General features: G+C 40.4%; 1 protein-coding gene across 5 annotated transcripts in view; it reads left to right on the top strand.

Moving 5' to 3' along the window:
• Window positions 1–25,694, top strand: part of TGFBR3 (transforming growth factor beta receptor 3) — a 181,389-nt gene that overhangs the window by 100,124 nt on the left and 55,571 nt on the right. For all 5 annotated transcript variants that reach the window (XM_072997929.2, XM_072997928.2, XM_020807120.3 and 2 more), the window contains one exon: window positions 16,405–16,588. In XM_072997929.2, the coding sequence (XP_072854030.2) occupies window positions 16,405–16,588 (184 nt within the window). The remainder of the gene's footprint in view (window positions 1–16,404; window positions 16,589–25,694) is intronic.

The following is a 25,694-nucleotide window of genomic DNA, read 5'->3' as shown; positions in this document are numbered from 1 at the left end:
GGGCTGTTATCATGTTTGTGTGTCTTCTGTTCACACAATGATGTTGAAAGTGATTAACTATAACATGCCTACAGAGTTTTTTTTTTACATGATTGATGAAAGAGCGTAAATTCACATTGATATAGGAGTATTTTAAAAACCTATTTTGATATGAAAAAGCTGGTATGTACATTTCAGTGGCTTCTCCCCTCCACATTCTTTAGCATCTTATTATAAAGCAAATTATGTTCTTCTATAATCTATAGTATACTGTGGCATTAATTTAGTAGCAGGAATAAATCACTGTGAAGGGCTTGAGATCTTTAGTAACTTTTTCATTCAAGTAGCATTGAAAATTAAACCCACACACCAAACTAGAGGGAGTTAGTAAGCTACAACTATGGTTCTATACAGATTTACTATTGATCTTGGGGCTCAACTCTTCTGAGGAGAATCTCATAAATCAGATCACAAGACAGAGGGTTATACTCCATAGCGCACACCTCCTCTCTTCCACCCACACTTTTGCCTGTAGAATTACAGTGTTTTTTTTTTTAAGTGTGGAGTCCCTGAAGTTCTGTAATCCAAAGTCTGTTTACAAGTGGGGTTTGGCTTAACAAGGCGGGGGAATTGTATAGTCTTATGTACTCTCACAACAACTGGAGTACCAAAATTAAATCCGGAAATTTACGAACTATGGAGTAAAGTATTGCTGCTGTCTTCTGTTGAAGAAGTGGTTTGGTGTAAATTGACGAACCTGAGCATTTACGTATGAGAGGTCTCCATCTGACCAGCCCACCATGGTTCCCTATCAGGACTATGTAGCAAGAATAAGGTGGATCCCTTTTCCCATGTACTGCACGGAATTGAATATACCACTGGAGTTCAGGGGATGGAGGAACAAAGAAGGTCAGAAGGAAAGAAGAAGCAAGGAAAGAGCCCACTAGCTGAGGTTCCCACCAGAATAAAGATATGGGGACAATGGAAGAGGAGTTGGGGGCAGCCAACGAGAAGATGAAGAGAATGATTCAGAGGAGTGGACTGATGATGCCCCTTGATGAACCCAGCGAGACTCTGACGTAACAATGTACGCTGATCTTGAAGAGACAAACTAGAACCCTCCCTTGGTGGACTGTATGAGTATTCCAGATTATCTAAAGAACCCGCGTTTAGAGAAACCAGATAAGCTGAAGGATCCAGAGCCAAGCTGAAGGTTGCTCAGGAGGAGATAAAGAGGGGTGGGCAGATTGAAAGGGATAAATTGACTAACCCAGCAAAGATTGATCTGCTGGGAATTATAGTTCCAGAAGCAACAGAAAGCAGCAAAGAACATCAGAGAAGGAAAACTAAAGGCAGTAGTGGACTTTAGCTGATTCCCACACCTTAAGAAGCAGATCTGGCACAATCATCTGTCATGAATTTTTGGGACTGTCATCTTTTTTCTGCTCTCCCCACAGCATCTTGGTGTGCAACCTGAGGAAGACAGATTAACATGGAAAGATAGCTGTTTGTTCGATTTCGTAGTGGTCACTTAAAGGTATCACCTGCTCTTCCACATATCCATACAAAGCCAGTGTACTGGCTTCCTGACTTGTCTACAGATCTAGGCTATTTATAATTTCTCAGTTAAAAGGGAAGTGCATTCAAAAGGCCTTGGTATCTTCAAATTAATCTGAAACAAGTGGTTTGTAATGTGAAGCAATAAAAATCAAGACCCTAAAACCTGGAACTATTCGAAGCCTGTAACTGGGGTGGTCACCTCTCCACTCTGAAACACGTTTTAAACATCTTCAAATTGTAGCACAGAGGAGAAGGAAAACCCCCTTGCTGATTCCTCTCCCCCTTCCCTCCTTTTTTTTTTTCTGCTTCCAGCAAGTTTCCACAAGGAGGTATTGGCGGGCAGCCAAGGTTTTTATGTTTTATTCTTGTGTCAAAGAGGTGGCCCTTTGCAGGTGTTACTCAGCTGGTGGAAACTTTTGCTTCAAGCGGTAGCCCTTTGACTTTCACAGCTCAAGCTCTTGACTGCTGGATTGAGCTTGTTTGTTATGGAAACTACAAGGAAACGTCCTTAGAAACTTTTGCGCCGTGACCACAGAACATCACTAGGCTTAAGTATTAGGTAAAAGGTCCTAGGCAGTGGATTAGTGCTTTGATTAGAATATCACCACAGATCCCAGCCATTTGCCACAGGTGGGTCCTTCAAACCCATCGCAGGTCTCAATGGGAAAGCAATGCAGGACTGTCCTTGTGCAAAAAGAGCTAAAGCCTACTGGAATGAATGAGGCATCTTGGAGTACATGTACTGGAGCTCTCTGTGTGCCCAGTGTCCCAACCTGTGAGAGAACTTCAGCCAGGGAATTTGGTTGCTTTTGGTAAACCAATAACTCATGACTGTTCGCTTTGATATGGATGTAGCCCTCCTCACTCATTCCTAAATGTGTGCAGTAGATATGCGAGGGAATTAGCTGTTGGTTCTGCCCCTACTGCCCTCACTTCTTTTACTATCCTACATGAGGCATGGGGTAAGTCTGAAATGAAGAGTTGCCTATGAAATGGAGAGTTCCACGGCAGTTGGAAACCTGGAAGGTCAGCAGAGTCTTTCGCCAGGTCTCTCGATCTTCATGGCTAAGGAGGTGACGGGACTGGGGGTGTTGTTGCTGCTCTTACTTGCCATCAAACAGCCTCTGATTTAGGATAACTGTATGAATGAGAGACCTCCAGAATGACTTGTCATTAACAGCCCTGCTCAGCTCCTAAAAACTCAAATTGTGGTTTCCTTTATGGAGTCAGTTCGTCTCACATTTGGTCTTCCTCTTTTCCTGATACTTACAGAATTTCCTAACATTATTTTCTTTTCCAGTGAGTCTTATCTTCTTGTGATGTGCCCAAAGTACAACAACCTCAATTTCATAATTTTTGCTTCTAGTGAGAGCTCAGGCTTGATTTAATTTAGGACTCACTTGTTTGTCTTTTCAGAGATCTATTATATCCACAAAGCTCTCTTCAACAATATTTTGAATAAACAAATAAATATTTTTCCTGTTGGCCTTCTTCACTATCCAGCTTTCACATCCCTATATAATATAATTGGGAATGCAGTGTTGTGAATGATCTTGGTCTTGGTTTCCAGTGACACGTTCTTACATATGAGGTTCTTTTCTAGTTCCTTTGTTGGTGTTCTTCCTAGTCTCACACTTCTTCTGATTGAATCTCCATTTGGATTGATGAATGAGCCAGGGTGCACAAAATCTTTGACAATTTCAGTTTCTTCATTGTCACTCTGCTTATAGCCCTGATTTTTGGAAGGCAAAATGCTACTAGATTCTTATGTTGGGAATTAGGATTTGGATTTGGCTGCGGTAGTGATTAACTTCAAGGTCTAGATTTGTCATTTAGTGAATGAAATTGTCACTTGGCAGATGGTACTGCTAATGAAATAAAAAAGCCAGTATAATGATCCCACCATATAATTATAACTAGTTACTTTTAAAATTAACCATTGAATCTCTCTCTCTCTCTCTGAGAGAGGCTAGCAAAAATAAGTGGTTACTTTAGCCTGGTAATGTAAGGTAATGTAATTATATGCATTCTGGAATGGTAACGCTATGTCATTATTTCTGGCGAAGCCTCGTTTTGCTCCCTTCCCCCAAGAATACATTTCAAAATTTTGGGCCTCTGCCACAAAACCACAGGCAGCTCTTTGGTTTGCACTGAATTTTGGACGACGGTCAAAACACACTGAAAAACAAGTGCTGTTTCTTTTCCTGTGCTTCGCATATAATGGGAAATCAGGAGGCTTCATTTCCAATCACTTGTTAAATCAAGCCAGATGTGAGCTGAACACCAGGCTGAGGGGGGGGAGGGAAAAAGTTGGTAGGAAATGTAGAACTAGGGATAAAATGTAGGTAAATAGTCTTTATATTACTCCAAGTACAGTAAATGGAGAGGGGGAAGAGGGTAAGTTTGTGAAATTAAACAAGTATTTGCAGCTTTATGGGATTTATTGCAAAAATTCAGTTCTCTAAAACCTCAAACCAGAAAACAATTGTCCCTGTTTCCAAAATACGCTTAATTTCATTTGGTTGTTGATTTCCTCTCTTGTTTCTCCTTTCCCCTCTTCTCCTTAATAATGTTAACATCCCTAATCAAAATTAAACATTCTTATGTCATTAAATATATTTTGAATATTTGCCAGAAACTAAATCTGGAATGCCAAGCCCTTTTTATAAAAATTCTGGTTGGAACTTTATTCTACATGTAGATTTATTAAACCTATAAAAAATAATGGATCAGTGGAGTAGGCTTGGTACAGTTCAGAAATTATAGAATGAACTGCTGTGAATCTTCTGATCTTGCCTGCTTCTCTATCATCTTAGAATGTAATGACAGGGAACAATTCATAGATTCACTTCTTATCTGGTGCATGTTTATATCCTGCTTTCCAGTGAGCCCAAGGTCGTGTACAATGGCTCTCTTCTTCTGTGCTTCAATCTCTCAACAGCAACCCCGTGAGATAGAGAGGACTGAAAGAAAGTGACTGGCCCAGTGGGAATGTGAACCTTGACTTCTCAAGTCATAGTCATACACTCTGGCCACACTATCACGATCTAGTACTTTTATTTTAACTGTTGAATTAGAAGTCTGTGCTAACCTTAACCCCCACTTTTCTAACCCAGAATTTCTTTCTTCACAAGAAAGTGGAGGGGGAAGGCAGGGATCAAAGTGCTTTGATTCCTGCTATTCCCCTCCTCTTTCTTGAGAGGAAAATGCTTTCCCCCTCGACTTTCCTCTCAAGAAAGTGCTTTCCCCCTCCACTTCTCTCACCTGAAAGTGCTTTCCCCTTCCACTTTCCTCGCAAGGTGTTTTCCCCCTCCACTTTCCTGGCAAGAAAGTGCTTCCCCCCTCCACTTTCCTCTCAAGAAAGTGCTTTCCCCCTCCACTTTCCTCACAAGAAAGTGCTTTCTCCCTCCACTTTCCTCGCAAGGTGCTTTCCCCCTCCACTTTTCTCACAAGAAAGTTCTTTCCCCCTCCATTTCCCTCACCAGAAAGTGCTTTCCCCCTCCACTTTCCTCACAAAAAGGTGCTTTCCCTCTCCACTTTCCTCACAAGAAAGCACTTTATTGCAAGGAAAGTGCTTCCCCCCTCCAATTCACAGAAAGTGGAGGGGGAAAGCAGGGATCAAAGTGCTTTGATCCCTCCCCCCTCTTTACTTCCGTGTATACGATGACCCTAAATTTTTAATCTACATATTTTAGAGAAAAGTATTGTTTTATACATGGAAAAATACAGTATGTGACTAAGATAACTGTTTCCTGAGGTGTTAGATGCATACTGTCAAGTAGCACTTTAATACATCACTATCTGTATCTACTTGAAGTCTCCTTGAGAGAGGTGACCTGTCCTTTCCCATCCACACTGCTGGGACTTGTATGTCTGTCCTATCAGGCACTGCCTTTAGCACAACTGCCTAGAAGATAAGGACACAATTGCTTGCAAGCTACAGCAAATTAGACCGTTGTCTACCTAGCATTTCTGTAATTGAAATAGGAGATAAACAGGTATTCCAGATGATTTTCTTTTATTTTACACAAGTAGTTGTTCCCCTGTAGTGATTTATTTCCTTTTGCTCCCAGCTGACACTACATCAACCTCTTAGTTTAAATTAGATATAGCAAAGAAGCAGCTAGCTAGACATCTTAATGAGGTATCTAGCTGCAGAGGCAGAAGCTGGGAGTTCGATTCCCCACTCTGCCTTCCCAGGAGATGAACCAGATTTGTGTGCCCTTGGGCAAGTTGGGCAGTCCCAGGGCAGCCCACAAGGTAAGCCATGAAGTATTGTATGCCCAGAAAACCTTGTAAAGTGTTTGTATAAGTCAAAATAACTTGATGGTACATAATTAGTAATAAAGAAGCCAAGTGAAAAGGATTAATAAAAATAAATGAATATTGCATTTGTTTTTCTTCATAAAAAATAAATGTATTGTGGTTCTCCGAATATTGTTGGATTGCGGTCCTTCACTATTGGGTATGCTAGAACCGATGGAAGTTGTAATCCTGGGCTTCATTAGTGCACAGGTGTTCAAGCTGTTGATGCTACAACCTGTACCTTTCTCAGTTAGCACTTGATAATGAACCTGGGAAATACCCTTAGACCAGCTGCAAAGACAAGTTATTCTATATGTCTGCATGGTTTTTGAAAAAAGATTCTGTTAAGAAGCATACGTTGTCACAGATTCAATAACTTTCCTGCCTTTCATAATCTGTTTCAGAGGCAACTCAGGAAATTCAGTGGGAATCCTATCTGGGGTGAAATTCTACAATGAAAACTGTTTGAGGAAAGCGTAGTTTAAAATAGTTTAAAAGAAATTCTGCATTATTGTAGAATATTTCATAAATGATTGAGCTCTTCAGTACACAGGATGCCTTCAAGTAGAGGACGGTTGTTTGTAATGTAGGATGTATGACCACTGCTTTGCCAGCCCTTGGATGTAGCATTAAATCTACGTCTTCTCATGTTTTACCTCTTCTCTGAGTAGCAGCCATTACTTATCATTTTCTTTGCTGCTGAGTAGGTGGTGTCATTTGCAGCTCTGAAATGTAATTTATTAATATTCTGAGTTGTTTTCTTCTTCTTCTTCTTCTTCTTTTTTAAAGATCATTGCTTCCAAATGATTACTAAGAGAATAGCATAACATTGAAATTTGAGGTCAGAGTGCCTCTTTTGAAAGTAATGAAAAAGTAACAAAAATTACCAAAATAATAATAATAAAAAGTAATGATATTAAAATGTGTTATATTACTTCTGAAATAAGAAATAATAATGGCTTCATTACAAAACAAAAAAAAACAACAAATGGTATGTAACAGTGTTACAGCACGTTGCTTCCACATTCTGTAAACATCCTGTGTCAAGTTATGGCGCAAGTAGATATGAGTAGGTCTGCCCATCCTATAAGATCATTGCAGGCAGGGTGGATGAGAGTTCTGACCCTGAGAGACGCCCAGAAAACAACCACTAGAAACTGGGCCTTCTTGGCGGTAGCACCACAAATATAGAACTCGCTTCCTCCTGAAGTTCGCCTGGCCCCTTCACTGAGCACATTCAAAAAGCTACTAAAAATCTGACTATGAATGAATCAATACTTTATTACGGTCAAAGACCAGTAAAACCAAATCAGTATAAAATATAAAATAGATACATATAATAGATACATATAATTGTATCTATTAAAATTAAGCAGAATTATAGATTTTCCAATAAAACAAATCTGACTATTTAGATTGGCCTTCCCTGAACAAACTATACTCTGATACAATAGTGTCCGATAATATAACTTCCATTATACTGCCCTGCTCTATGTTTTTATATTTTTCTACACTTTTAATTGTATTTATTGTATTGTAATTTGATCTTCACTCCACTTTATGACATTTGATTTGTGCCCCTAATGTATTGATGTTATTTGCTATTTTGTTACTTTGTTGTTTTATGTTACTTGTTGTAAGCTTTCCAGAGTGGCCTTGGCTGCCAGATGGGCGGTATATCAATCAATCAATCAATCAATCAATCAATCAATCAATCAATCAATCAATCAATCAATCAATCAATCAATCAATCAATCAATCAAACAAACAAACTAACTAACTAACTAACTAACTAACTAACTAACTAACTAACTAACTAACTAACTAACTAACTAACTAACTAACTAACTAACTAACTAACTAACTAACTAACTAACTAACTAACAGACAGACAAACAGACAGACAAACAGACAAATAAAATAAATAAATATAATTGCATAACACTAAAACCTAGTTTGCTCAAAAATTCAGAGAGAGACAATCTCAGTCTTTGTAGGCAAATGTTCAGAAACTGTCACCAGATGGAAACTGGCCAACCTAGTAGATGAAAAGCTATTTGTTGAAGTTTAAAATGCACAGTGGCTTCAGTACAGAGCTTTTAAAGTCCCTCCTTCTGCTTCATCACAATGAAGCTGAAGCTACACACCCTGCAGCATGTGGGGAAAGGGAAAAGTGTGTTAAATCCTAGCAGTACCAAGAGAAGTGGAAAATGCAGGAACTTCCCATTCAACAGAGGCATTACATGTGTCAGCTGAGCTGGGAGAGATGTCTGGCAATAAAAGGCAAGACAATATACATACTGCCTCCAAATTGCTTCTTATGAGATCTCTTAATGTGGGTGGGATCAGTTTTGGTCACTTGATATACTACTTCCATTTTTGTAATTACTTAGCAAGAGTTGGACAGCAATATCTCCATGCTTGCATTTGATGTGGTACCAAGCTGAACCGAGCGGACAAGGAATAAAACGGCAGGGTATGCGGTGACCTGAGCTGTTGTGCTTCGGGACCCCAAGAAGCTTTCAGCAAGGAGCATTTCTGTGGCAGTAATTTCCCCATGTTGTCCACTGTCCCAGTGCCTCTTTCTGTTTACTGACAATCAAAGTCAGACAAAGGGGCAAGTGATATGTTACTACCAGGATCAGCATATGAGAAATTCGGGCTCAAGGCTGAGGAAAAGGTCTTGATGTGTTTGGGCAGATTTGCTGTTAGCCAATAGATTGGCTGGTCAGATGGTCCTCAGAGAAACCATGCACCTGCCTTTTTCCGGAATGATCTTAAGGATGGCGCTGGACCTTGTTGAAATAAAGAATTCAAGATCCCTATCATAACATAGCATTGCTTCCTGTTCTGCAGCCTCACCCTATTGGCAGGGATTGATAGAAGCTGTGACTCAAAACATCTAGAGAATGCCATCTTGAGGAAGGCTCATGTAATCTGTTGTTACAGAAACCTGTTGATATTACTTAACATGCAGGAAGACCAAGCCTTTTGGGGACGTGGGGGAAATGCCGGGTGTGAATGATGTCCCAGGGACAGTGCTAGACCCAGTAATGAAAGCAGGTAATAAGTGCTAATGAAAGTGCTTCTGTGCTGTAAAGTTCAGGGGTTTCTGTCCCTTGCACATCTGTCACAGAGAAAGGAAATTGTTTCTTTCCTCGGCTCAAGGACACCCTCCTCTTCCTCCAGCCACCCAGCTTGTTTCCCAGTCCACACTTCTGAAATTGCATGCTCTGAGGTGAAAAGCAAAAGCCAGACATGGAAAAGTAATAATGGCAAAATACCTCCTTGAATGTTTTGTTTGTTTCAGATGCATATGCAAAAAAACTCTTCTCTCAAGAAAGGTGGTGTTGCCAGCCTCCCATCATCCTCTGGCAGCCTGCTTTCTCCTTCCTTCTTTTTGGCTCCATTAGAAGATACTCAGGTGCTCAGCCAGTCCCTAAGAAATCTTCTGTTATTCCGGGCAAGTCAATTGTTGACTTTGGAATTCCACTTTCTCCATTCACATGGACCTTTGCATCCTGCATAGTTCCAGAGCAGCCTCACTCTCCGTGAACAGCTCGGTTCTATAGAGGAAGCCGTTAATGTTTGATGAAAAGTGGTGAAACAAAGTGACGGCTGCCTTTTCTTTCCCTCCTTGGAAGTGGTTCTTGAACCCGGTCCAAAGACAATAACATACTTGGCTCATTTAATGTAGCCTTAAGCCCTCATAGTAAAACTTTTGAGACCTGGCAAGGCATCGCAAAGTCCGCCTTTGGTCTTGCTTCTTGGGCTTCACTACAGACTGCAAAATTACATGTGATTTAAAGAAAAAATATATCTTTCTCTCTTCCCCCATCCCCCTGAAAGAAGCAGCTGTGTAAGACTTAATTAGCATTAATTAGTTCTTTTCCAAGCTGGAAGCACCAGCAAAGCAGAGCAGTGTTGGCTGCTCATTGCATTAGCTTTCTCTCTACACAAGTCTTAAGAGGCTTTTTTTTGTCCTCTTATTTTTTTTAAGTGCTCTTTAAAACAGACAGGATGAAAAGAGAGGAAGCAAGTGCACTGCCAACAAGTTGTGGTGCTGCTGTGCTTTCAGGACAAAAGCCAACAGATCCTGCTGCTAAGCCCAGCTTTAACTGGGCAGGACAGGCTCTTGGGGTAGTATGACAGTGTATGGTTAGTTGAAGGTACAGGGCAGCTGAGGTCAGTCAAGTAAAAAATGAGTGATGTGGGCATCATCGTTTCCAAGAGTAACTTCAGATTGCACCTTAATACTGGTCTGTGTTCTCCAGTATTCAGTATGTCCTCTGTCAAGTAAATACTGTAATTTGGTTGGTCCAATACATAGCCAGGAAAGTATTTTATGGTGAGTTTTCAAATGCTGAAAATTATAATGCTTAGGGAAATTAGGATACGTATACACAACATACCAGATTGTAGTATCTGATTTTGAAAGGTCTGTTTCTAGGTGGCAGGGCAATATATATTTTACATTAAAGTTTTCAGCAGGCTAGGCCAAAATCCTACTGGTGTTTGTGTAAGGTTTGCACAACCATTTTGGGTTAATTGGACATGTTCCAGAGCACATATTGTTGTTTTGACCTATATACCACTCCACAGTGCTTAGAGCACTTTCTGGGCAGTTTACAATATAATTATGCAAGCAACAACATGCCTCCCAGCAACTTGGGTTCTCATTTTACTGACTTTGAAAGGATGGAAGGTTGAGTCAGCCTTGAGCTGTCCACCCAAATCCATTGGGTTTGAATTCAGGTGATGAGCAGAGGTTTGACTGCAGTACTGCAATTTAACCATTGCGCCACAGGTCTCCGCCTGGTCACATGGCCAATCAGACAACCAAGATGTACCCAGGCATCTCATTACTTAGCCACCATTAGCAACATGTTATGCAAACCTTGCATGAACACCATTAAGACTCTAGCCATTCTCTGCTTTTAACAGTTTGTTTTCTGTTGCATGCTTTTTCTGCAAAGATTTGGTCAAGTAACACAGTAAAAATAAATGGTAGGTATTGGTATTTAAGGGGCGTTCGCTTTCCTATACTGCAGTGTAGAATCAAATGGCTATTATTGATTCTTGATTTATGCCACCAGTGTAACCAGCAAATCCTTCCTCCTGCAACTTCGTAGACATTGGGTTTGCAATTAGCTTGATGGATTTCTAATTGCCTGAAGACACATTCCTCTTGTTTATTTTATCAGATGCTGTAGCAGAATGTGGTCCTTCATATTTTTTGAAACTGATGGAGTTAGAAGCAAGAACTGTGTGCCTATGCTCATTTCCTGAATTAACAGCTGCAGTTTGGAAAAACTCCCTGGACATTGGAAGTTCCCTAGGTTCTAGACTACCTCTGTTCATCAAGTTAGACATTGGTTCTCCTTAACTGGAAGAGCTGTATAAGGCTTCTTGTTTAGAATGGGATTTAGTTTTCTTGAACAACAATTAGATTCTTGGCTCTGATATGTTGTGACGCCTGGCACAATTCATGGTATGACTGCTGACTTCAGACTGACAAGTGTCTATGGCTCACCCCTTGAAAGAACTTCCTCCCCCTACATTTATAATTACTTTGAATATTTCCCGTGACACAGTATAATAAAGATCTAATAAGTGGGGTGCGGAAAAAAGATCTGTTTACCTTTTTAAAATTACAGTCCTCTTTTTAAAAAGGGGTGGATTATGAAGTTAATTGGAGCCACACATAGAAGGCAGCAGAGACATTTTGAACATAACTCTCTGTGGTAGAATACAAACTAACACTGTGTAAATTGATTGTACTGTTTAAGTATTTACTAGTTACGTGCGGGATCTGAAGGCCTTAGGAATGGAACTCAACAGATGGGAAACCTTGACATCTGAGCGTTCAGCCTGGAGGCAGGCCTCTCCCAATTTGAAGAGACACTTGTACAGCAGGCTGAGGCAAAGAGGCAGTCCCAAAACTAGCAAAATCAGGGAGCTGGACAGGGGACAGATTATATTTGTCTTCAGTGTGGAAGGAATTCTCACTCTTGAACTGGCCTTCTCAGCAACACTAGGCACTGTTCCAAGTCCTCCATACAGAGCACGTTACCATAGTCTCTCGATACTGAAGGATGCCTAATCTAAGTTACGTGCACTCCAAGTAAGCTCACCCTGATGTATATAGATCTCCCCTCCCCACTATTACCCTACAAGATAGGTCACCTGAAACAGAGCAACCAGTCTGGGATCTCCCATTGAATTTCATACCTCAGTGGAGACTAGAACCCAGGTCTCCCAAATTCCAGTCTGACATGTTAACCATTTGCATCACAGTGGCTGTCAACACCAAGCTGGCGATTGTTGACCTGTTCCCCAAGTACCACAGTCATTTTATTTCCCATCAATCAACCCCCACAATTGATTGCAGGTATACAGGAGGCCTGGTTGATTGTAGCTTTAGTTCCAGAAGTCTCTCATTAAATGAGTTCTGTCTTGTTCCTGCTATCCATTGCCAGGCTTAAGAAAGGTTTGTTGAGATTTTGAGGTGATAAATTGCCTGAAGGTTTAATAAAATGTAAAGCAGTGACATTTTGAGCACATCTTTTATAGAAAACAGGGCAAACTTTTGTAGCATCTCTAGTTAAAATGATATATGGCACATTACACTGAACAGAACTTCTTTTTGAAGGAAAACAAGAATGTTTTATGATGATCTCGTGACCAACAACAAATAAAAGGGATCATTGAAAGTTGAAGCAGATGCTGACGTGAACCTTTTGAACTATTCTGGCAAAAAGATGAGTTTTTATTCTGCTTTGTGGGATTTGTCTGGGCAAGATAAACATGTGGTCCAGGGGGCATTTTTCCACAAGGCATGGGACTAAATCAATCTATATATACAGTATATAGAAGTTTACAACTTGTGGCTCTCTATTGGTTGTTGGACTGCAACTCCCATCATCCCTCTCTCTTGGCTATACTGCCTAGGGCTGATGGGAGTTAGAATTCACTACAGTGGTGCCTTGACTTATGACCATAATCCGTTCCAGAAGATGGATGTAACTTGAAATGGTCGTAAGTGGAAGCACCATTTCCCATAGGAATACATTGAAATGCAATTAATCCATTCCGGCTGAAGGAAAAAAATCACCCCCCCCAAAAAAAAATCACTGCAAGACTCATTGGAAATGCGATTAATCCCTTCCGGCCGAAGCGGGGGGGGGGAAGAAAAGAGTCAAGCATGCAAGACCCATTGGAAATGCACAGAAAACAAACAGAGCAGATCAGAAATGCACAGAGAACAAAGGGGGCAGGTCAGAAATGCAAAGAAAACAAAGGAAAAGGCAAGGGAAGCATGCAGGGGGGGGAACCCAAAAAGCAACCAAACCCCTCAAGATCCATCGGAAATGGGGAAGAAGCAAAAAACAAACAAACCCCTCAAGACCCATCTAAAATTGGGAGAAAACCCCCCCAAAGCTACCAAACCCCTAAGACCCATCAGAAATGGGGGGAAAACCCCAAATAGCAACCAAACCCCCCAAGACCCATAGGAAATGGGGGAAAACAAAAAAAACTAACAACCCCCCAAGACCCATTACAGCACAGAAACATACCCCCCAGCTCAAAACCACGCTGCAAAAACATCCAGAACAGTTTTTTAAAAGCAGAAAGCAGCACCTTACATTGCCAGGCAGTCCGAAGCTTCCTTTCAGACACACACACACACGCTCACTCAGAAGCAGAAAGAGACAGTTCGAAGCCTTCTCTAACTACTGGGGCGAAAGAGCCACAAAGAAGCAGCCTCGGTGCCACCTACAGTTAGAAATTTGAATTTCCTGCCTTTCCCCCCTGCCTTTTTCTGTTCATAAATGGAAGCTCCAGTCACAAATAGAAGCAAAATTTTGGGGCTGGAGCTGGTCATAACTTGAAATGGTCATAATTCGAGGCACCACTGTACATCTGAAGGGCTTCTGTTCCCAATCATTGTGTTAAAGAATGCCAGTGTCTATAAAACTAGACAAAATAGCAGAGAGAAGCGTTTTGCAATACTGTTGATATATCAAAAAAATATTAATAATAGCCCTTCATTCTTTTATGTCTAATTTATTATTGAAATAGTTGGCCCGTTTTTGTGTGGTGTGTGTGGGAATGCATTTGCTTGCAATAGTATCTAAAATAGTTTTGTTTTTTAAATTAAGTGCACCACAGTTTTGTGGAAATAACTTGCTGAAATGTAACTATTATTTAAATCTCCATCAGTATTCTTCCAGAAGAAGTCAGCCAAGTGTTTCCAAATCCATTTGCAACATGTTGTTGTTTGTAGCAATGCACTGTTGACTTGGTTGTCTAGGAGACCTTCAGATTGCTGCTGTGTCAAGTCCTTGGTCACAGTGCTTTAGCAAATGCAGAACCATCACAACAATCTATCTCCTTTTATCACTTCTGTGTTCTTTGCTGAGAACTGTTGGAATAGGTTTCCCATAAGGCAATCCTTCACACTGTGAGCGATGGCAACTTGAAAGACAAGTTATCTATTTTCCAATATTTATTTCCTCCAGGATAGGACTCATCATGATTGAACAGCTCATACACAGCTGAAAAACAGGAAATGGGTTCACAGTATAGCCTTTAAAATAGATAAGTGCATGTGCCCTATATGTGACCTCCTCGGAAGCCCATGATTGACAGTGCCATGCAGATAAGTCCAAGATTGGCAGTGCCATGCATATAACTTCCTAAATCAATTATCCATTTTAGCGATTATCAGTTGCCACTGGACTTCTCCAGCTGTCTCTAGTTCCTAGTACTGTACTTAGACAACCGTTTCCTATGCTGATTTAGCTGTGAGCTGATTTCTGTCTCGCTCCTACACAGTCCTCTGAATCTGCATCCCGTATTTCGGAAGTTCCACTTCCTCCTCTGTGTGGCATTGGGACAAGCTGCTGTAGATATTATACATCTTGACTTCAGCAAAGCCTTTGACAAAGTGCCTCATGATATTCTGATCAACAGGCTAATGAGGTGTGGACTGGATAGATCAACTGTCAGGTGAATACATAGTTGGCTACAGAATCATACACAGAGGGTGACGATGATTAATGGCTCCTTCTCCAACTGGGAGGAGGTAACAAGTGGGGTACCCCAAGGCTCAGTCCTGGGCCTAGTGCTCTTCAACATTTCTATTAATGACTTGGATGAGGGAGTGCAGAGAATGCTTGTCAAATTGCAGTTGATACAAAATTGGGTGGAAATAGCTGATGTCTTGGAAGACAGGAACAAAATTCAAAATGATCTAGATAGGCTGGAGCACTGAGTTGAAAATAAAATAATGAAATTAAACAGAATAAGTGCAAAGTTCTGCACCTAGGGAAAAGAAACCAAATGCAGTTACAATATGAGGGATACTCGTCTCAGTATTACTACGAGTGAGAAGGATCTTGGAATTGTTATAGATCAAAAGCTGAATACAATCCAACAGTGCAATGTGGCTGCAAAAAAGGCAGATTCTATTTTAAGATGCATTAAGAGAAGTATAGTCTCCAAATCCTGTGATGTTCCCCTCTAGTCAGCACTGGTTAGGCTTTATCTTGAGTATTGTGTCCAGTTCTGGGAACCACACTTTAAGAAGGATGGCAACAAACTGGAGGAGGGCAACAAGGATGATTAGGGGACTGGAAACCAAGCCCTATGAGGAAAGACTGAAAGAACTGGGCATGTTTAACCTTGAGAAAAGAAGACTGAGGGAGATATGATAGCAATTTTCAAATACATGAAAGGCTCATATAGAGGAGGGGCAGGATCTGTTCTCAATTATCCCAGAGTTCAGGACACGTAATAATGGGTTTAATCTACAGGAACCCAGATTTAGGCTGAATATCGGAAAACCTTCTTAACTGTTAGAGCAGTATGACAATGGAACCAATTGTCTTGGGAGGTGGTGAGTGCTCCAGTGCTGGAGGCATTCAAGAGAAAATTGGACAACTATCTATCTAATCTGATTTTTGGTTTGGATTCCTGCATCGAGCAGAGGGTTGGACTTGATGGCCTTATAGGCCCCTTCCAACTCAGTTATTCTATGAGGTGAAAGTGTTAATTATTTCTACAGTATATTTTAAAAACCTTCTGAGGTGAGTCTCTGTATTCCTTGAACAAATGAACTGAAATACCTGTCTTGGACTTTCTTATTTAGATGTGTGTTTTTGTTTTGCTTATTCAGTGACTCATACAGGAGGGAAAGTCTGTAAATGATTCTGAATATTTTGGATCACAGAGACTTCAAACCCTCCAAACACTTCTTTCCTTTCAAAGTTCATTGGGGAAAATTCCCCACCCATTATTCTTTCAATCTCATCTGCTCAGAGCAGTTGGGTTTTTTTTGGTTCTGTGTCAACTAATTGAAGAGAATTCAACCCATTTTCTCACTTATAATGTTGTTTTTCAAAGAAACACATATGGTTTACAATATTGCCTTTTCAGATGTTATGGTCAGAATCCCTGGAATGAACAGGGAATGGCGGGTTTAAATGACTTTTTGAAGAAACGACTAACTTGTACCAGGTGAATATCCTACTAAAAAGATACTTCTGTTCTCTTCAGGTTTCGGCAGGTTCCTTAGTGTGGTTTGAGAAAGAAAACTTTTCATTGTCAGCGAAAATAGAAGAAAAACCACTCCCACAAGGAAACAACGCCCTGTTACAATGGGCCCAAAAGGAATATGGGGCAGTAACGTCTTTCACAGAACTAAAAATATCCAGAAATGTTTACATCAAAGTTGGTGAAGGTAAGTCTTCCATATCCAGTAATCCTGTACATAGAGAATGGGATTTTATTGGTGTTTATTTTTCAGCTCTCTGTTTCCGAGTTTACTTATCAATGTTGGAATATGAACACTACTCAAAAACCTCTCACATCAAGAATTGGAAAGCAGTATGATTTTTTTAAAAAAAGGCACAGGTTACAGGCAGAAGTAACTGGAAGCCCGGTGCCATTCTAAGGCTCTCAGGGGTTGTCACTTGACACCAGCAAGCCAATTGCCCACTCAGAGAGGAGAAACATGAGAGATGGAGGGAGGAATTTCTGGGGCAACAGGGCTTCCCAGAAAGTCATTCTGAAAGAATTGAGACAGTCTGAACAGCCATTATTCTGCAATATAAAGTGGCTCAGCAGACAACCAGTGGTTGATCAGAGAGACCTATTACAATTGGTTTGTGAATGTTTTGCTTAGTGCTCTTGTATCACCTGTTAGTTAAGGTTTTTTTTTTAAAACCAGAGGATTGCCTTTCTTCTCTCTCCTCTCTCTCTCTCTCTCTCTCTCTCTCTCTCTCTCTCTATCTATCTACCGTGTTTCCCCAAAAATAAGGCAGGGCTCCAAAAATGCATTAGGGCTGATTTTCAGGGGATGTTTTATTTTTTTCATGTACAACCATCTACATTTATTCAGATACAGTCATGTCATCTTCTTCTGGTTGCTGCACAATGGTGGAGGGCAGGGTTTCACTTAACTGGGGCTTATTTTGGGGGTAGGGCTCATATTACGAGCATCCTGAAAAATCATACTAGGGCTTACTTTCAGTTTAGGTCTTATTTTTGGGAAAACAGGGTGTCTGTCTGTCTGTCTGTCTGTCTGTCTGTCTGTCTGTCTCAAGCAATAATCTTTCTTTGCTAATGAAGTACAATGACTTTTCCAAACTATCATGAGGAGGCCAGATTAGTTTTTTCTGTAGAGATGAAGGAACTGGTAGAGAGAGACTAAAATTCTTGAGTCTGAGGAAATCTTTCCCAGAACATAGAAAACTTGCATTTTTAGACTCCCAACTTTCAGAATTCCCTAAGGGAACATGGTTACTCCCCATGGTAATTCCCCATATTCAAGAAAACAGTGGAAGATCTCTCTAAATGATACTTTTTCATACTGCAATGGCCAATTATTCATTCTTTGAATTTTAGGCAGTCTCCAGTTTGTGATCACCAAGATGGACATCACAACAAACTAGCAAATAAACAAGCAAACACAGAATATGATGTTGAGCAATTCGGGCTAACAGTAGTTGGATGAAGATATGATATTGTAGATCCTAATTCTTGAGAAATGGTCCATCACTGTGATAGTGTGGTTAGAGAAAAGCGATCAGTGCAATGTACAAAAACTACATAAAGCCCCAAGGGGCTCAAATACAGCCCAAGTGAGACACATGTAGTTCGTTTTTTTTAATTAAAACTTTTTCTCTCTCCAAAAGTTCTCTTGTGTCCTTAAGGGAGTACTGGGTACATTTTCATCATGACTTAGGACCTCCTAGCACCAGCAGCTGCCACACAATACCCAAAGTTGTTTTTTGTTTTAATAATTTTTGTTTTAATTGAGGCCACTAGATGGCCCAAAGGAGACTTTTTCAGGTTTTTTGGGGGGAAAAGTTCTATACCTTGATCATGCTAAAAATCTTTGGAAGTCTTCTGTTGGTTGAAGTATGCTCCTGGGAATCCAACTCTCTTTCTCATTTATTATAAGCTGTTCTTTTTTACTTTACGTCTCAAGGGTTAGAAGATGTTTAGACATCGAAGAGTCAGAGTGTGCTGTGATTTGCAGCAATAGGAGGAGCAGGAGCAGCTAAATTAAATACCTGGCCTTAAATAATACTAAATGATACCAAAACAAATTTTAAAATTAGTGGATGAGTTTTATTTCGTGGATTGGCATGAAGGGATAAGTTTTATTTTCATGAACTAATTAATGATTTTTGAATTAAAAACAATTTTATAAAAATCAGAATCTTGTACAGTATTTATCAAGTCTTAAGTATGTGTAGCTAGGTTTGGGAGGTATCAGAAGTTCTTGATTTTTGTTGTATCTAAGGAAGTAAATTATTTTATTATTTAATAAATACAAACACAATTTTTGGTAATATTTGTTTTTTTTAAAAATGTTGCAATTAGCCACCTACCTTCCTACTATGACCATGGCCCTTGCGGAATGCAGCCCTGGAACTACTCACCTTTCTCAAAACTGGCTCTCACCTGCACCAAAGTTACTTACCCCTAGTTTAGCGTGTTCGACAACAAATTGTGCAGTCTGAATTGTGATTCCCACTGAGTTGGGAGACTCACTGGATAAGCTTAAACTGCTTGCTTTCTGTCAGCCTTAACTAACTTCACAGGCTTGTTGTGAGAATAAAGGAAGAAGGAAGAGGGCATGTTCACTGCCTTGAGCTTGCTAGAGGGAAGGCAAAGTTTATGTGTAACTAAGGAATGAGAATACATAACAGTAAAACTCATTTGGATTGTCCATGGAATTACCATATTGCAGCTATCAGATTGCCTTATGACATGCATGTTTTTCCCAACGTAAGCCTGCTGGTTGTTTAGTTAATTTGCCAATTCATATAAATGGATGGCAAAACCCTGTTGCATAAATGTACACTGTGTAACCGTGTTGCCTCATGTGCTCCCAGAGGCATCTGGTGGGGCCACAGTGAGATGCAGGAAGCTGGACTAGATGGGCCCTAGGCCTGATCCAGCAGGGCTCGTCTTATGTTCTTATGTAAACATGTCCAAGTGCCAGAAATATTTCATTAAATTAAGGGAAAGTTTCCTAGTCCCTAACCCCTAGCTTCCCAGGGCTCTGGTTTTCCCTAGGGAAGCCTGGGAGCTTTGGCACAGGTGAGAGGAAAACTGTATTTAATAGTAAAAAATCACCACCAGAGTGCAACTCCCCCACCATCCCAAGGCTCCCAAAGGCTTTTCCAGGACAAAAGGGAGCCTTGGAATCTGAAAGGGGGGATGAAAGGTTTTCCATTCATTTAAACAAAATGTTTTGGATGTCTCTTCCAAGTTTTGTCCTGTTTAGTTATTAAGTCATGTCCGACTCTTTGTGACCCCATGGACCAGAGCACGCCAGGCCCTCCTGACTTCCACTGCCTTCAGAATGGATAGGTTTGTTCTTCTTGCATTCCAGGAGACTCTCAAGAGCCTCTTCACGCACCAGAATTCAAAAGCATCTTTTTTTTTAGCAGTCAGCATTCTTTATGGTCCAAATCTCACTTCCATACATCGCTACTGGAAAAACCGTAGCTTTGACTATGCGGATCTTTGTCAGCAAGGTGAGGTGCTTTTAAAAATGCTGTCTAGGTTTGTCATCGCTTTCCTCCCAAGAAGCAGGCGTGTTTTAATGTTGTGGCTGCTGTCACCATCTGCAGTGATCATGGAGCCCAAGAAAGTAACATCTGTCACTGCCTCCATATCTTCCCCTTCTATTTGCCAGGAGGTGATGGGACCAGTGGCCATGATCTTGATTTTTTTGATGTTGAGCTTCAGACCATTTTTTGCACTCTCCTTTTTTTGATGTTGAGCTTCAGACCATTTTTGCACTCTCCTCTTTCACCCTCATTACGAGGTTCTTTAATTCCTCCTCACTTTCTGTCATCAGAGTGGTATCATCTGCATACTGCTGAAGCCTATCTTGGAGGATTTTGAGCATAACCTTGCTAGCGTATGAAATGAATGCAGTTGTACGGTAGTTGGAGCATTCTTTGGCACTGCCCTTCTTTGGGATTGGGATGTAGACTGATCTTTTCCAATCCTCTGGCCACTGCTGAGTTTTCCAAACTTGCTGGCATATTGAGTGTAGCACCTTAACAGCGTTGTCTTTTAAGATTTTAAATAGTTCAGCTGGAATGTCATCACCTCCACTGGCCTTTTTGTTAGCCAAGCTTTCTAAGGCCCACTTGACTTCACTCTCCAGGATGTCTGGTCAGCAGCCACACTGTCTGGGTTGTCCGGGACATCCAGTTCTTTCTGGTATAATTCGTCTGTGTATTCTTGCCACCTCTTCTTGATGTCTTCTGCTTCTGTGAAGTCCCTACCATTTTTGTCCTTTATAATGTCTATCTTTGCACAAAAGGTTCCTTTAATATCTCCAGTTTTCTTGAACAGATCTCTGGTTTTTCCCTTTCTATTATTTTCCTCTATTTCTTTGCATTGTTCATTTAAGAAGGCCCTCTTGTCTCTCCTTGCTCTTCTCTGGAAGTCTGCATTCAGTTTTCTGTAACTTTCCCTATCTCCCCTTCATTTTGTTTCCCTTCTCTTCTCTGCTATTTCTAAGGCCTCGTTGGACAGCCACTTTGCTTTCTCACATTTCCTTTTCTTTGGGACGGTTTTTGTTGCTGCCTCCTGTGTAATGTTACGAGCCTCCATCCATAGTTCTTCAGGCACTCTGTCCACCAAGTCTAGTTCCTTAAATCTGTTCTTCACTTCCACTGTGTATTCCTAAGAGATTTTGTTTAGATTATACCTGACTAGCCCAGTGGTTTTTCCTTCTTTCTTCAGTTTAAGCTTGAGTTTTGCTGTAAGAAGCTGATAATCAGAGCCACAATCAGCTCCAGATCTTGTTTTTGCTGACTCTGTAAAGCTTCTCCATCTTTGGCTGCAGAGAACATAATCAATCTGATTTCGGTATTACCCATCTGGTGATGTCCATGTGTAGAGTTGCCTCTTGTGTTGTTGGAAAAGATTGTTTGTGATGACTAGCTTGTTCTCTTGACAAAACTCTATTAGCCTTTGCCCTGCTGTGTTGAACTCCAAGGCCAAACTTACCTGTTGTTCCTTTTATCTATTGATTACCTACTTTAGCATTCTGGTCCCCTATAATGAGAAGAACATCTTTCTTTGGTGTCAGTTCTAGAAAGTGTTGTAAGTCTTCATAGAATCAGTAAGTTTCAGCCTCTTCAGCATTGGTGGTTGGTGCATAAACGTGGATTACTGTGACGTTGAAAGGTCTGCCTTGGATTCGTATTTAAATCATTCTATCATTTTTGAGATTGTATCCCAGTACAGCTTTTCCCACTCTTTTGTTGACTGTGAGGACTACTCCATTTCTTCCACAGGATTCTTCCCCACAAGAATCCACGTTACACAAGTGTAAATTTATGCCAAGAGAATTTTGGACAACAATTCTGTAGCTTTTTTGACTTGCCATTGCATCTTCTATCCTCCTTCATCTTTGATGCACCAAAGGATTCCACAGGGTGGTAATTAGATAATAATAGTACATAATCTACCTGAATTAATTTAGCATTCCAGTTTCAGAACTGAAGCTTTCTCTCTCTGTTCAGCTAAACCTTTTGTGGAGCTAAACTATTACATAAAAAGTTTCAGATGGCAGAAGATCATGCTGATGATATATAACCCTTGACAATAACAATTTATTCAAGAAATATTATACTTAATAATATTAGTAATAAATAGTTCTGATATATTCATAAACATATCTGCTCAGCCAGAAGCACTCAAACTTACTCTAACTTTGGGTCCTGTTGGCCAGGAATCTGATGGTAACAAGTTGTATAAAAAGGAGTAAAACACTAACTTCCCAATGTTTAAGGTAGAGGTGCTGCCCAAAATAAATATTACGGTTCAAGGTATACCTGTTTTAGGCAACCTAGTGTAGCGCTTATGTAGAAGGAATGATATTGGATAGGGTTTTTTTTTAGTTTTTGGAATAATGTTTTTATTGTATTCTCGAAGGCACAGAGCACAGAGTTCTGACTCCAGTCTTCTGAAGATGCCGGCCACAGAGACTGGCGAAATGTTAGGAAGGACAACCTTCAGAACACGGCCAAAGAGCCCGAAAAACCCACAACAACCATCAATGTTTTTATTATTGATTATTGCATTTCATTACATTAACAAACAATTTGGCTAAATTGGTAAAAGACTTAATTAGGATGATTAAAGATAAACAACTAAGAATATTGCTCTAAATCCCACTGAAGTGTTCTGTGAAGGATCTGGGGCTACATTACAGTGAGTGGAGGAAATGATTCATTCAACAGCTACCTTCCCTGAGCTAGTAATGTTATATTATTGGTGGGTTTGTTGCTCCAAGTATTGACATGTCCTGTCTCTGCTAAGTGGCACTTCCTTACATACATACTTTATAAGAACAGTACATAACACTGCAAAAGGGCAGGTGAAGGGTAGTAAGATTACTTGAATTTATTTCTAAAGGAGGTATGAGAGGTTGTACAAACCCGTCTAGAAATACTAGGTAAGTGATAAATTTGCAAATATATGCACTGCAAATAATTGGAAGCAAAGACTGTCAAGCTTTCTTAAGTTGAGGAATTACTTCCGGCTTCATAGTAAGGATGTGATTAATATTTTCAGTTTTCCCCATCCTCAACAAAAAACAAAACAAAAAAAGAGTATGCCAGCCACAGAAGGAAGCAAGTTGAAAAGATTGTTACTTAGATTTTCTGCTGCTGTTTGACAACAGAAAGATCTGTATTTCTCTTCAGCTTCAGCTGCCTTAGAAAAAGTGCTCTCTCTCTCTCTCTCTCTCGATACACACACACACGAAAGACACTTGCATTTTGCACAAAAAATGCAAAACAAAACAAACCAGACATTTCTGCAAATTTTAGCTGCTATAGAAAATCCTTTCCTTCCGAGTTCATCCTGCAGCAATACTTTGATATTTAAAGGCTCCGTATCACTTGGGCCCATTACTCGGGTCTTTACAGCCTGGTGGTCCATAAATAAGGATGGAAGAAATTCCAGTAAAACAAATACATAGCAAGTATATTACAAAGGTAACCATTTTTATGAATGACAAATTACCTCATAGCGCAATACATACCTTCATTGAGATTTCGAAGAGAAATGTGTACTCCGGAGCAGATAGGGAAGGAAGTATGGTAATCTCAGAACATTTTGAGGTATTGGCACCATCCCTAGATAAAATAATGTCAAACAAGACTTTTGAAGCCCATTCAATACTGGTTGAAAAGAGTTCTGCCAAAGTCTCATAGCTCCTCTCAATCAGCATTTATGGGTTCCAAAATCTGGATGAACAAGTACATCTTAAGTCAATGTGAACTGAAAACACAATTACTTCTGGCACCTGACTCATCTTTAAAGGCAGGGAGTTCCATTGTCAAGGTGCCACACTCAAGAAACCTCTTTTGTGCATCACTGCTACTGGGGCATCACCCTAAGTGAGACCAGGTGCAGAACTCTCTCCAGGGTTTTAGAGCAGTGGTCCTCAACCTTGGGCCCTCAGATGTTCTTGGACTTCAACTCCCAGAAATCCTGTCCAGCAGAGGTGGTGGTGAAAGCTTCTGGCAGTTGTAGTCCAAGAACATCTGGAGGCCCAAGGTTGGGGACCACTGTTTTAGAGGTCAGGCTGGCATATACAGGAGCTTCCAAAAATCACTTGTGCCCCATGCTGCTTATGGCTTACTGTATAAAGCAGCGTCAGTAGTTCATGGTTGCTTAGAAGTGTATAGAACAGCCCCTGAATGTCACAGAGACTAGGTGTAATGTGGTTGGCTTCACCATATTACACACACACCAGTCAGTGTAAAATGTGAACTGGGTAGCAACATTCTGCACCAGATGAAATCTCTGAACTATTTTCAAGGGCAGCCCTGTGTAGAACATGCTAAATCAGGTGAGAGGTTCCTAAGACTTGGAGTCACTGTGGCCAGACTGTGTTGGTTCAAGAAGTGCCTTAGGTGATGAATGAGCCATAATTGGAAATAATTTCCATTTACCCTTGGAGCCAATTGAACCTCTAGTGATAGTCGCAGTTGGACCTTTAGGGGGAATTGAAGTCTTGGAACTGCCCATCAACATGCCACTGTCTTGTTGGGTTTCAGTCTTGGTTTATAGGCTCTCATTTAGCCCATTACTTCCTCCAAACACTGATTTAGCCTTTTCACTACAGTGGGGTCTTGACTTGAGAACTTAATCCGTATTGGAAGGCGGTTCTCAAGTCAAAAAGTCTGTAAGTCAAGTCACCATTGACCTACAGTGCATTGAAAACCGATTAATCCCGTAACAGGCCGTTTTTGTTCCATTTTGGTTTTTTCCTGGTCTGTAAGTCAAATCTCAGTCTGCAAGTCAAACCTAAATTTTGCAGCCAGAGAAGTCTGTAACTCAAAAAGTCTGTAAGTCAAGCCGTCTGTAAGTCAAGGGTCCACTGTATGTCATTTGATTCAGATGGCATGGATCAATAGATCTCTGTTCTGAATTCAGTTCCCCACTGTGTCTCCATGACCAGGGTTGGATTCATTGATCCATAGGATCCCTTCCAGCTCTGCAGTTCTAAGATTATTATCTAGCATTTCATCCCAGATTTTTTTATAGTCTTTCCCAGTACAGTATCTTTATATAAAGGTTGAAGAACATGGGGATAAGATGCAAATCAGTGGCACACAATACTGTGTGTGCCACAAGACTAAGCAGGCTTAAAAATACTCCCTGGAGGTACCCTACAGGAAGGAGCAAAGGACCATATCACCATATTCCCATTTGAAAGAGCCATTTGAAGAGAATACCAGAATTCATGCTATCAAAAGCCACTGAGAGATACAGAAGAATCAATATAGTTGCACTGTCATCAACTCTCTCTGTTCAGGTGATCCAGCAAGTCAGGCAACAGTTCTGGTGCTGATCCTAGATGTGAAGCCAGATTGGTTTAGGAAATTTGTTTCATCTAAATACCTCTCAAGTTTGTTGGCCACTAACTGTTTCCTCCATTCCCTTTGTTGTGGTAAAGCTTTCAATACCAATTTGTGAGTTGGGATGGAGTGTTTATGAAAACCCAGCTATTAAGGAATCTTTTGAATTTACTTTATCATTCTTGAGAGCAAAAAATGAAAATCATGTTTGGCCTATTCTTAAAATGATTTGTTCCCTTTTAAAGTCATAATCTTGTAAGATTGTAAAGCTACAAGCAAAATTACTGGAGTCACAGGTGAATCTAGTTAAAAGGTGTATTGACTTAATCAAAAGATTAACCAAAACTAATGCCATCTGTGCTGAGGCTTTCTGTTGAGTGTGGGGAGGTGGGAGTAGAAATATATTTGTCAGAGAAGGTTAAAATTTTACAG

Source organism: Pogona vitticeps, chromosome 4, assembly GCF_051106095.1.
Source record: "Pogona vitticeps strain Pit_001003342236 chromosome 4, PviZW2.1, whole genome shotgun sequence".
Lineage (NCBI taxonomy): Eukaryota > Metazoa > Chordata > Lepidosauria > Squamata > Agamidae > Pogona > Pogona vitticeps.
This window is presented reverse-complemented; position numbering and strand designations above follow the sequence as displayed.